Source organism: Protobothrops mucrosquamatus, unplaced genomic scaffold (genome assembly GCF_001527695.2).
Source record: "Protobothrops mucrosquamatus isolate PMUCROS unplaced genomic scaffold, P.Mucros_1.0 scaffold56, whole genome shotgun sequence".
Classification (NCBI taxonomy): domain Eukaryota; kingdom Metazoa; phylum Chordata; class Lepidosauria; order Squamata; family Viperidae; genus Protobothrops; species Protobothrops mucrosquamatus.
In genome coordinates this window covers 700815-713689 of record NW_015386436.1, presented here as the reverse complement: position 1 = coordinate 713689, position 12875 = coordinate 700815, and the positions used below count along the sequence as shown (strand labels likewise).

Here is a 12875-nt window from a genome sequence, read left to right as displayed (position 1 = left end):
CAAGTCTGTTGGGGCAGGAAGGAAGTGGGAATAAAGACAGGAAAGATGAAGATTGGAAAACTAAACTGAAAAAAACATGGCGAGAGAGAAGCTCTGAAAAACACTGACTAAAAGAAAAGGAGCTTGGAATGACTTTGATGAAATATATCGTGACAGAAGAAAGAGACCACGGAGTTCTTGATGCTCTCTCAGCTTGGTTGTTTGCTTGCAGATGATTCATTGCCCAATCAGGTAACATCATCCGTGCAAGTGAGCACCAGGAACTCCACAGTTCAACCTTGAGCTACATATATTCTTTTCTTTAGGAGAATAAGAACTTTGTGGAGCTGTAGCAGAAGGACCATGGATAATTTTTCTCTGTATCTCAATCTTTTCTTTTAGACAGTCCAACAGACAATAAGCACCCCTTACCAAGGCCTTTCTGTGGGGCTGGAGAACGGAACTCCATCAGGTAGGTCAGGTATGGCTTCTCCGTGTTGATTTCGTAGTAGCGGATATTCCCGTCTCCCTGAGGAGAGAACAAGAAGAGGAGAGATAAATCAGAGGCATCCTCTGAATGTTATGAATTTGTTTATAAGAAAAAATAGACCTGTTGGAATGTGAGAAGACAACATCTTTAATCAGACAAGACCATTACTGGGACAGTGGCAGAAAAGATGTCACAAGCTTTTGAGGGCTCCCAAGCTTTGTTGTTTGAAATGAAGAACTGTGGAGAATTCAAAAGCTGGAACACGTTTGTTTTGTTTGAACTCACAGTCAGACATTCATTGGTCAATACTGTCAACAGGTTTATAGCAGCTTCCTTTAGAATTTCATTTTTCCTCACAGCAGTTTTGTGAGGTATTTCATTTTAGGGCAGAAAAACTAAGGCTGGGTGATAAGAACTAAAGGTCAAGTTACTATCCCTCAAAAGTACTTAAAGAAGTGTTATTTATCACTAATCAGGCTAGATTCAATTAAATGTTATGCCTGTCAGAAAACAAGGGGATGGCCAATGTGTATCCATATTCCTAATCTCTGCTTTTAAAGCCCAACTTCGCTCTGAGGAAGACTCAGATCCAGCTGGGTTACATCGTTCCACTTGGTGGGGACGGTCCTCAGTACCTCCTTATCTGTCTTTCCAGACCAAAGACACATTCCTTCCATTGTGTTGCCTTGCAGCGAGATGGATGGCAAACAAATTTAATCTGTTATTAAATTAAATTATAGAAACTGTGGATATTTCTCTGAAATAGTTCCCTAAGAGTGAGCATCAACAGAGTGAAGTAAATGGAAAAGTCAGCCCACTGCAGCAGCAGCTCTCTCTAATACACCTAACTCTACCCACAATTCACTGAACTTGCCAAGACTAAGCACCAGTGAATTGGTCTCTCTTCACTTTTACATACCTTACGTGATCTTATTAGTTTCATCTAACTTACTTCCCCTCATGACTTTAAGGGAGAGAAAACAAGTTGTATGAATTTCAACAAAACTAATTCTAAGAACGCATATACATAAAACTATAAACAATATTTAAATGTGGAATTAAACTGGTTGACATATTAGATCGAAGATGGACAACTTGGTACCCCCCAAAAGCCCAAGATAGGCCTGTGTCTAGATAGATTAAAATTTCACATGAGATCTTTGCATGTAGGTTTTGGTCCTTGTGCCCAGTTCTAGATGAATGAATACAGTTTTGAGTGAGTGTAAATGTGTGTACGCATGCTTCGCTCCCAGCAAATCCTGGACAGTGCAGAACATTTGCAGAATACCACATGCTCTCTGCAATGCAAGCATTTATGCTCAGAAGCAAGCCTCACGTACCTTGCCAGCCAGGTACAACATGTGGGTGTCAGCATCATAGAATGGGAAGAGAAGGCCTGATAATCCATCAATCTCTTCCTCTATCAGTGGCATGGATAGATCTTCCTGGGAGAATGCAAAATAAACAAACATTTTGTCAATTTTGCCTCTTTTGGAGGCAAAAATAAATAAATAAGATCGGGTCTTATTTTCAGGGAAACACATTAAGAAAGAGGCAAGCAGAAGTCTTTCTCTTCAATGATGTTGTAAAAGGAGATTTTTGTGTTGTTTCGTTGGGCCTTTCACCTCACACTTTGCACAAACATGCAATTGTTTTCCTAACCTGATCCCAGAGAGCAATCTGCCTGGTGTTCCAGCGTGACACACCAGTTGTTAGAAGCCTCTTGATGTTCCCTAAGAAGACCACACGGTTCACACGGTGATTCTTGCAGTTTGCCTCCTATGAAAACAAACACATCATTGACTCAGAAAGCTGGCTACTCCTTTATTGGAATGGTTAAAAAAAAAATCACCATCCAAAAATATCATTTTAAATTCCCAGAACTTAAAACAAGATCATCCAATGCTATGCATAATAAAAAATTAAAGCAACATTTTAATAGTTTTAAATTATATGATGCAGTGAAATCTTGGTTTTCTCTACTGAAAATTGACTTCAGTTAGCAATTTCAGCCAGTGATTTTGATCAGCAAATTTATTACAGGGGATGGGAGGTTGAAGGCTTTTTCCTTCAACCATTTCCTTAACCTGAAATGCCCCTGTCTCAAACTGAAACCATTATTCAGAGGAGAATTAGGCAGGGAAGATAGATCTGAACAAGTTTATATGCCCTCTCTTCGGTATCTACCATTGTGATCACAACGAGGCATCATTCCTTATTGGTGGCTGTTTAAAAAAAACCTAGCCAGGTGACCAAACTCCTCCACCTCTTGTCTGTCTAGACTCTAGGCCAGGGGTAGGCAACCTTGGCTCTTTTATGACTTGTGGACTTCAACTCCCAGAATTCCTGAGCCAGCATAGCATACTCCTGGTCTAGGCCCTCCAAAGAAGCTCCCACCTGGAGGACTTTGCCTGAACGTGGCTCAATGACCCGTAGCTTCCTGTCTTTGCAAGTGGTGGAGAGTAAACTGCCATTTGTGTTGAAGGACATGCAAAGGATGACGTCAGAGTGGCAGTCAATCATCTTCACCGGTTCACCAATATCTAAGTTCCAGATGAGGATCTGAGAAAGAGAAGATGCAGATCAAACAGAAACCGACTTGCTTACAGATATCTCACAGAAAATACTTTAATGTCCTCTCCCTCCTGCTATAGCTAAAACCATGAAGGAATGGTAAACAAGAAAATAAATCCAGCTCATCGCTATCTGATATCTAAACTTTTTTGGCAACCAGCAACCTTTCGGGAAATCAAGAGAGAATCAAGCTTTTCGCGAGCTCCCTGAAAAGGTCGAGTTACTTTCATGCTTCCGGTGTAATTGGGCACAACACTGTCTGTTTTTGATTTAAGATATTTTGAATGTTTTGATGGTTCAGAACATCTCCCAGAGTGATAAAGCGATCAACCACAAGCATGAGGATGTTAGTCTTTAAAACAACTAGATACAAAAGCAAAAGGCTCTCCTAAAGAGAGCTTCTGCGCCATCACAGCATCATTTGGAAACCCTCCATTTCAGGGGACTTGTGTTAAGGTTCTCCAAGTAGAGACTAAGGATTAAGCATGGCACGCCTGGCTCATGCCCCAGCCAACCCGACGTGCCTCCCTAACAGCCTATACAGCGTGTAAAACTTTGGCAACAGACAAAGCAAAATGGTAAATTAGTTGAAGGTCAGACCCCTTCAGCAGACACTTTGAAGTCTTCAAAGTAGAGTTTGCCTCCGCAGTCGGCAGTCTCCATTCCAAAGAGTTCTACTCAGCAGACAGAGGGTGGCCTGGGCTCATACTATGGGGGGGGGGGGAAGGGGGCTGAATGACTGATGGGTTCCATTGGAAGCACAGGCAAGTCTTGCCTATCAGCTCCCAGGGTAAATATATGCTCCAGTGAATAACCTTCAGGATGGTTCTTTATGCTAAGAGGAGAGGCTGAAAATAGGGACCTTCTGAGTGAAATTGATTTTTCTTCCTAACATAATCTGCTCAAATGAGTCAGGCAGGAAACCACACAGGAGGAGACTAGAAAACCTCCAAGGTCCCTTCCAACTCCATTGTTTTGTGTTCTACGTTCTTGTCATGTCCAAGTGGGGTGGGGGAGAAGGGGAGGCCTTTGCTGGGCTCTGCCCACACCCTTCAGCTCTTGGGGTCGGGGAAGGGGCTCTTGACCACCTTTCTTCCTTGTATCATCCCAGCTCTTTTTTAGGAGCCTCCCAAGCTGGCTGGGAGTCTAATTCAGCTCCTTTAAATTCTGATAGCATCTGTTCTCCTTAGCCTTAACGAAACTCGCCCAAGACGTTTGCTCTCAAGAACATCCCAACCGCTCGGGATGGTTACCCATTTACCTTATAGTCATATCCAGCACTGAACAGGATGTTGGTGGTGGTTGGGTGCCACTCGATGAGGCCAACACGCCGGCTGTGGCCATACAGCTCCAGCACAGCCTCTGTCATGTTGCGCTTCAAGCCTCCGTCTGGGATTTCCCATATCCGAACCTGGAAGGACGAAAGAGCAACGGCTGCTGTGAGCCGAGCCTTCGGCCTCTCCACCTCACCAGACAAGGCCTGCCGAGCCTGCTGAGCCTGAGAAGCTCGGTGTGTGTGTGTGTGTGTGTGTGTGTGTGTGTGTGTGGCTTTAAATTATCCATTCCAGCACATCTGGAAGCATCTGCCTTTTTAAAATGAGCCTGTCAAGACTTCCTGGAAACCTAGAGATCTCCTGAAAATACTTGGCCTCTGGAGATTTTCCTTCCTCCTCCAGGCATCTCACTGGACTCCTTTATAACTGCTCTGGGCCCTCTGATAATTCAACAGTGGTTTGATTACCACCTGCAGATGCTGTCCATGGACACACCTGAGGGAGGGAGGGAGGGAGGGAAGGGCCCTGCCACCCAGAGTGGTACAGAACTCTTGGCCAGCTCTGCTCCCTGGGAAGCTCCTCCCCCTCCCCCTCCCCCTCTTGCCTGTGCCCATCACTTACTCTGAGCCCCACCTCTGCTGCAGGGAGGCAGGTGACCTTGGGAGGGGAGGGGGTGAAGAAGGTCTGCTGCAGCAGCTCTCAGAGCAGGAAAGCAGCCAACTTCACACAAGCATGAAAGCACTACGTGGTTCGCTGGCTTCAGATTCCCTGAGTCCAGGATTCCACGTCTTATGATTTGAAAGGCACAGTTTATGATTTAACATGGAGCTCAACCAATTTTGATTTATTTAATAAATTCTGGTTCAAAAACACATTGCTTAATGTTTTGCAAAAGGCTGGCCCCGTCCAACTCGGTAGCCCAGTTTGGAGTTTCCAGCACAGGAGGGACTTCAAAGAAAAGTCAGGAGCGCAAAGAACAATTTATCCTATACCACAAGATGCCGGCTCAGGTTTTTCTGGCCTGCCATAATTATACAAACTCTTTAGTCACCCTTCAGACTGCAAAGGAGAATATAAGAAGTCGGCACAGGAGCATCTGTGGGAGCGTTTTAAAAAAATCAAAATGGTGCCCACAACCATGCAATTGTCACTGTCCATTTTTACACGTGTTGCGTGCATGGTAGGAGCACACAGTCATGGCTGCCATCTTGAATGTTTTGTTCCTGGTGAATATCCCTGGGAGGGCAGAAATTAAAATGTCCATCTTTTTAATGTAACCGCATCCTTTACTGAGAGCTGCTACTACCTTGTAGCCATCACGCCAGGCTTTGGATGGGGGGAATGGCTGATCTGCCCTAAATTGTAACCTGTGAACTCCCTGGACAGAGAATCACCCCTTGCCTGCCAGCAAATACTTGGGAAAAGGAGGCACCTTGTATAATCAGGCAACCTAATATAACTGAAGCCACAAACTGCTGCATCTTCTTCAACCTTTCGTTGTTCTGATTCCTTGGAGGGCCTGTGATCTTCAAGCCACGGAGGCTCCTGATAATAGGAGAAGACATTTGGGTGGTGACTGACCTATTTTCCAAGCAGGTCCATTTCATCCCTTGTCAGAAGATCCCGATCACCAAAGCTCTAGCAAAACTATTTTCGACTCCTTCCCCCCACTCAGGGTGCTTAGAAAATCAAGGGAACCACAAGAGATAGCGTGGGGCTTTGCGCTTTCTCCTAGCTCCCTTCCAGGGCAATGGACATAAGCAGCTACTGAGTAAATTCTTTTTTTAAAATCTGTACAACTATTTTTAAAGTTGCAATTGTCCTTTTTTATCATAGTGATGTAAGAATGTTATAAAACATGATGGAATACAGTGAAAAGCCTATTACATAAAAGGAATGGTTTTTTATAGGAATTATTTCAGATCAGTTGTTTTCAGATGTTTCCTGGCCTAAGAAGTCATCAAACTGATGACAGCCTCTTGGATGACCTGTAAACCACGAAGGAAGAGGTTCGTCAAATATGAAAAGATTCCAGTGTATCTACTTTCGGCACTTAGCTCCCCAAAATACTATTTATGTAATCATCTTTACTTACTGAAGTGTCTTCGGAGCAAGAAGCAATGATGTTTTCAATGAAGGGGTTCCACTTAATATCAAGCACGTTGCCTTGGTGGCCGCAGACTTTGGGGTAGTTTGGTTCAATTCGGCCAGTCTGTAATAAAAGCAATCAAACATCCAGGATCATCAAAGCCTATAGAGTCAATAAGATAACTATCAATATAAAATCAACATGGGGAGACTGGATGGATTTATTACAGTAAACTGGTAACTACTTCTGCTTGCACTCTGACTCAAAGATAGACATATTCTGGAGACTGAATTTATTACATTTAATTAAACAACAATTGACAAGAGAGGATATTAAGAAACAAACATGGATTTTGGACCCGATATGATCTATTTATAACTTTTGGGATGGTCCGGTAGAGTTAAGATGCCATGGTAAACTTTAATTTTGTTCTCTTTTACTATTATTGTTTTCCCTGCTAACTACTTTGTCACTAATATAACATATAGAAGACAGGTCAACAAGTTGCTAATAGATTTAGTAGTTTAAAATTTTTGGGAGGGCTTGTTTCGCAAGGGGTGGGAACTAACTGTAGTAATATATTAATCAGTATTCAACTAGAAGAGATAATATGTGTATACAGGTATTCCTTGAATTATGACAGTTCAGATATGACACCCCCCCCAAAAGTACTTACGACCCAGTCCCGAAGTTACATATACTGCACCACCTCAGCAGTCGTTTGCCCTTACGACCGACCGCAGAGACGTTGCAATATGTCCCCTGCCTATTTCTCACCCCCCCCCCATCCTACCCTGCCAGGCAGTGAGAGCAGGACTGATTATGTTTGGCAAAGCTGAAGGAAACAGTAGACGATGGCACAGATATGGCAGATGGGCAGAATCGAGAAATTAATGGAACATCCTTGAAAAGCTATGCGTCGGTAAGCTTTTAGAATAAAACCAGGCTCAGTGGCCTCTTACTAAGAAAGAGCTCAAACTGGAACAAGCAGCTTGGGCCTGTGTCTCCCTCTCACACGCCTCCTGTCTTGCTCCCAAGGATCGCTCTCCTCCTGACTCTTGGTTGTCTTCCTGAGGATGAGTTGCTGGAGAAAAAACTTGAGACGTGAAGACATTTCCTGACTGGTCACTGTTGTGAAAGATGCTGAACTAGGCGGGGCCGCAGTGAGCTGGCTGAACAGGGATGTCCTTTGTTCAGATCAAAATGGAAATAATTTTCTTCCTGGCAAATTGCCACATTAGCAGGAGAGCACAACGCAGGAAGCATTACTGTGCGCCTTCAGATTACAAAAGAAAGTGCTGTATACAGTCCAGGCGTGCTTATTTCAAAACAAGCATCATTCCCAGGCTTTATTCAAACAATGCACAGGCAAAATAAAGCACTCCATATATCTTACTCTCTGAATCTTAAATAAAAGCTTATCTTTACAGAGCAAAACTATCTTTAACCATTGAAACCAGCAGAGGGTGCTCGTGGGCCTGGAACACGTGGAGTGAACCCTTCAATTTATGGCATAATCAAGAAAGGGTTGATCAATTACTCCGTGTTATACTGTAGGAAGTCAGAAAAAGAAATATTTTGGGGGGTATGAAAAGGACAGACTATTATATTTCCCCAAAGGATCTTAAAGGCAGAAGGACTTTTTTTTCTTCCCTCTAAAGATGGTGTCTCCTTCCATCTGTTCCCTTCCTCCACTCAAACTCTGCAGCTGCTGCTGTGGCATCAGAGAAAGAGGCTTTATTGCCAGAAGCAGCAAAAGCAAGGGCTACTCATCTCAGGCTCTAAGTAACTTTCCCTTCCTTGCATGGATAAATGGCTTGAGAACCTGCTTTCCCTGGCACAAAGATATCCCCTAACCATTTTTTCAAGGACAGCAACGCATCGTGCCGTCCCCATTCTGCCCCTAAGCTGGGCGGGGGGGGTGTCACCTGCATTTTCTTGAGCTCTGTCAAAGAATGTGTCGCATGCAAAGCTGTGCAGGCTATCATTTTGCCATAGGCAAAGGCTCCACTCTGACTAGCTGGTATGGAGACCCTCCCCACCCCCATCCTTGAGAGTTGCTCTGCAGGGCCTTTTAGCCTTGGGCAGCAGGACTGAGCACACTTCACTCCACAAAGCACCTCTCTGGCCTCCTGTGGGCTGCTGTCCCTGAGAAGGAAGGACCCTGCGGATCGGGCACAGGTGCCACTCAGCAGTTCATGAACTTCAGCTGATCCTGATGTGGGCACTGCTTGCCCCTGCTGGCTGCCCTAGGAAGGAACCACCCTCCCCCCCCATTCCCCAAATGCCATTTTACCTAGGCTAAGACCATCTTAGAAGAGCTGTGGTGGCACAGTAGTTAGAATGCAGTATTACAAGCTAATTCTGCCAACTGCCAGCAGTTCAATTCTCACCTGCTCAAGGTTGACCCCATCCTCCCATCACCCTTCTGAAGTCGGTAAAATGAGGACCCAGATTTTTTTTGGGGGGGGGGCAACATGCTGACTCTGTAAACTGCTTTGAGAGGGCTGTAAAGCACTGTGAAGCGTTATATGAGTCTAAGTGCTATTGCTATCTTGCAGACTCCAAGGGATGCTGATGCTGCAGCCTCTTGCCAATTTCCCACTTAGCAATTTGGAGTCTGCCGGTTTCTCCTGGTAACTTGAGTGACAGAAACAGCCTCAAAATTATTAACCCGTTTTCTGTAAACCTCTGTCAAAAATACTGCAATGGGGGGGGGGCTGGAAGGTGTGCAGGAGATTCATTCTATACTTTTCCATCCTCTGGACCAGTGTTTCTCAACCTTGGCAACTTTAAGACGTGTGGACTTCAACTCCCAGAATCCCCCACCCAAATCTGAAAGCTGCCAAGACTGAGAAACATTGCTCTGGACTATTTGGGGCAGAGGGTGCCCAATCTTAGAGATGATCAGAAGGTTCAGGACCACCTAAAATGACAGCTTACCAGTATTTGTGCACCTGTGAGCTATCAACTTACAATGTTTCTAAAGCCTCTGACCTGGACCCTACACTTGCCCTCCCCTCCAGGGCAGCAACCGAGGCTGCCTTTTTCCACAGGCAGCAAGAAAGAGGAGAGAGATCGGCTCGGCTCTCTCGCCATGAGAAAGGGGAGGAGGAGGAGAATGGCTTCTTTGACGGCAGTTCTTTAAACCCAGAGTGACCACTGACGGCGGGAAATACCAGCTCTTTAGTCCTGCAATGTGGACGAGGCCAAATCTTCTTATGCAAAGAGCAGCGGAGCAGAGGCTGAGCAGGGATGGGAAGGGGGAGGAATGCAACTATTCTTGCCTTGCCAATCTCCCGTTAACTCCAAAACATGTTATTTGCATTTCAGGAACGGCCCTATTGCAACCAGCTCCCTTTTTAAAGCTTCTCTTCCTATGGCTGCAAACTATTTCAATATATGTATGTTCCTTTTGGTGCATTCACACAACACTCTGTCTAGTTTGGCTTTTAAAGTCTTGAGTGCTCCATTCAGCTAAACAGAATGTCTACTGGTAAAACTTTCTGGGGAAAACATTGTAATTCTGGATGAATTCCTGCCTCATCCACCTTCCCTACTGAGGGCAGATCCTCTGAAGGCGCCACCCTAACCTTCCACTGTAGCCATTCCAGGTTTTGAATCTTTCTTCCTCACTACCAGAAGAAACCACAGCCAGGAAGAGCAAAGGCAAATCCAGCTGGCTGTTTTCTGTGTATGTGCGCATAAATGCACACACAACTACAGAGAGCACCGGCTGACAACATAGGAAAAAGGAGCTCTTGCATGCCATTTCTTTCCCTCTTCCATTCGCCAATTAGGCCATCAGTTGGTTCCCCAGGTGAAAGTTTCCTCAGCACCTCCTGTAACTGAACTGACTGGAGATGGAGAGAAGGAGATCCAGCGTTTTATAGATAGATGGATGGAAGGCAGACGGGGGCAGATAAGATGTGGGCATATATTTTTCCAAAGAAAGAAACTCTTTCCCCAAATACTGTGTGAGCTCTGCCTGCTGACAGGCTGCCCCACGTCCTTGCCTGACTGAGGCCACAATCCTTGGGTGCAGGAGGACTGACTGGCAGTGGGCTCTTTGCCCCCATCCTTCTCTGGCCTGTCTTTGTGGAGGAACTGGCCGCCCTTGGGCACATTTTTTTAGGGTTTCTTGCAGGAGTTTTTCTTTTTAAAATGTCTCTGTAGTTGGCTTGCAGTGTGCTGAGTGGGTGTTTTTTGGCTCCTGATTAGCACATGGAAGCTGGGATTTATATATATATAAATTAGGGACATATATATATATGTGTGTGTGTGTGTGTGTGTGTCTGTGTGTGTATGTGTCTGTGTGTGTGTGTGAGATCTCTTGGCAGGAGAACATATTCCCTCAAGAGAAAGAAATACCGTGGCAGGGAGGAGGGGAGTCATGATGAGGGAGTCATTTTCATAAAAGCCAGTAAGAACATAATGGCACGGAAGTTAGATTTCTGAGTTTAATCTGTTCTTTTCAGTAGTTTCTAGGTTACCTTGATTTATTTCTGCTAAATATAGACGCATATTAATTAGAAAGCTGCTCACTTCAAGAGACTTCAGTTGATTGCAAAGGAGATAAACTCATTTTATTTTCCCAATCCGCCCATTAATTATGAAAAGGCCTAAATATGTGGTCACTTTCCCCAACCGCTGACTTTGGAAACAGCTTTTCCTCCCTCAGTTTTCAACTCAAAGGAGGCAGTCATAATAGTCAGTGGCTATCCGAGGTTGCAAGAGGAATTTTCTCCGTCTTATCAGGAAGGGCTAAAGATTTACCTGCCATGATTTGCATAAAATTGCAGGCATAGAGTCTGGCACCTGAGATATAGGCCCACAAATAGGAGCCAGCCGTGTGCTGCGGCTGCCAAAAAAGCCAACACAGTGCTAGGCTGCATTAACAGAGGGACAGAATCAAGATCACGTGAAGTGTTAATACCACTTTACAAGGCCTTGGTAAGGCCACACTTGTAATACGGCATCCAGTTTTGGTCACCACGATGTAAAAAAGATGTTGAGACTCTAGAAAGAGTGCAGAGAAGAGCAACAAAGATGATTAGGGGACTATTGCTCTAACTAGCCTGCTTTTTGTATTTATACTAATATCTCTGCTTTTCCAGATCTTATTCATGTTAACCACTGCAGTGTGGCTGAACGTTATCCTGTGTTTGAGAGAGGGGCTATTCCAAGTGCGTGAAAGAAAAAGCTTCACCCCAAGACACCTTTGAGGCTCAGGGGCTACTCAGTGTACAAGACATGGTTTTAATCCAGACAGCCTGAATTAAAAGTAGCAGGTGGCAGAGTGGTACTGAGGACTCCTGAGCACTCCTTCCTGGCACCAGTGATGATCCCACCATCTGCTGTCCAACCAGCCCCATGACCCTCCTAATATATACGGAGATGCACAGTGGGATGCCCATTTAAAGTTTGTTGGCAGGGACACCAACGCACTCTGGAGAGTTGCAATATAGCTGCCATGAAGCAGCTGCTTTGGCCAGCAGACAGAGGGGAGAGCTGGTGAGAATTCAGCACAACTTGGACCCAGGCTAAGACATCCATTTCTGTGGATGTCGTAACTTTGGAATCAGGTCATAAGTAGCTTTTGGAGATCCGTTGTAACTTCAAACAGTTGCTAAACGACTGGAGATGAGTTGGTTACTACCTGTATGTTGGGTTCTACCTGATGTTACATTCACAATCACCCTTTGATTAGGCTGGGACACGGGTAGCTGCTTAAAGTGACCCGAAGAGCATCACAACGCAAACTGTTGGCACCTCAAGAGATCTTCTATGGAAGGCGCCCTTCCACCACGTCTTCTCTACAGTGTTCGTTCCCCTATTTTTGCCCAGCCTTCAGGCAGTGACTTGCCTGGGTTGGCTATTATGTGGTGCCCACCCCCACCTCATATGTTTCATCCCTCCACAAAAAAAATATTTGCAGAAGGTAAAACAAAAGTAATTTCTTTCCCAGACTGAAAACTGAGATGAACCAAGATCTGTTCCAATAATAATAATACTTTAGCAAAGTGTCACTTACTTGTTCCAGTGGAATGACAAGAAAAGAGCCCCCACCAGCACTTTCTGTTACTATGGCGAGGAATCTGGTATTGACTGCGCAGAAATGGTTGTCATGGACATTCCTGGTAATTGGAATCCCATCAAAGCAGTGCTCTCGATTGGCTACTTTGCCGTAGACATTTCGAAACTTGGAACTGCGATATTGTGGCCGCCATGACATCTGCCAAGGAAATACACATTGTGTGAGGAATGCTATTATGTACAAGTAGAATCTCACCACTGTACTCTACTTTGGGCGAAACCCAAGCAAATGAAAAGAACCAATGAGTTTGGGCCAAAACATTCTCTGTTTCCCACAGCTCTCAGGCAGAAAATCCAGAGTTCAGAGACATTTCGGTTGGGCTAAGCAAGAGGCCAGCTGGAAACATTCCTGCCCTTCTGACACTGAAGGTTC

General features: G+C 44.8%; 1 protein-coding gene across 1 annotated transcript in view; it reads right to left on the bottom strand.

The window, feature by feature from the left end:
- Positions 1 to 12650, bottom strand: part of CORO2B (coronin 2B) — a gene marked incomplete in the record, with an annotated part of 17476 nt that extends 4826 nt beyond the window's left edge. The window contains 7 exon segments of the mRNA XM_015811925.2: positions 412 to 508; positions 1810 to 1914; positions 2132 to 2248; positions 2867 to 3031; positions 4305 to 4454; positions 6413 to 6529; positions 12441 to 12650. Coding sequence (XP_015667411.1) covers positions 412 to 508; positions 1810 to 1914; positions 2132 to 2248; positions 2867 to 3031; positions 4305 to 4454; positions 6413 to 6529; positions 12441 to 12641 — 952 coding nt within the window.
- Between the last annotated feature and the right edge of the window lie 225 nt (positions 12651 to 12875).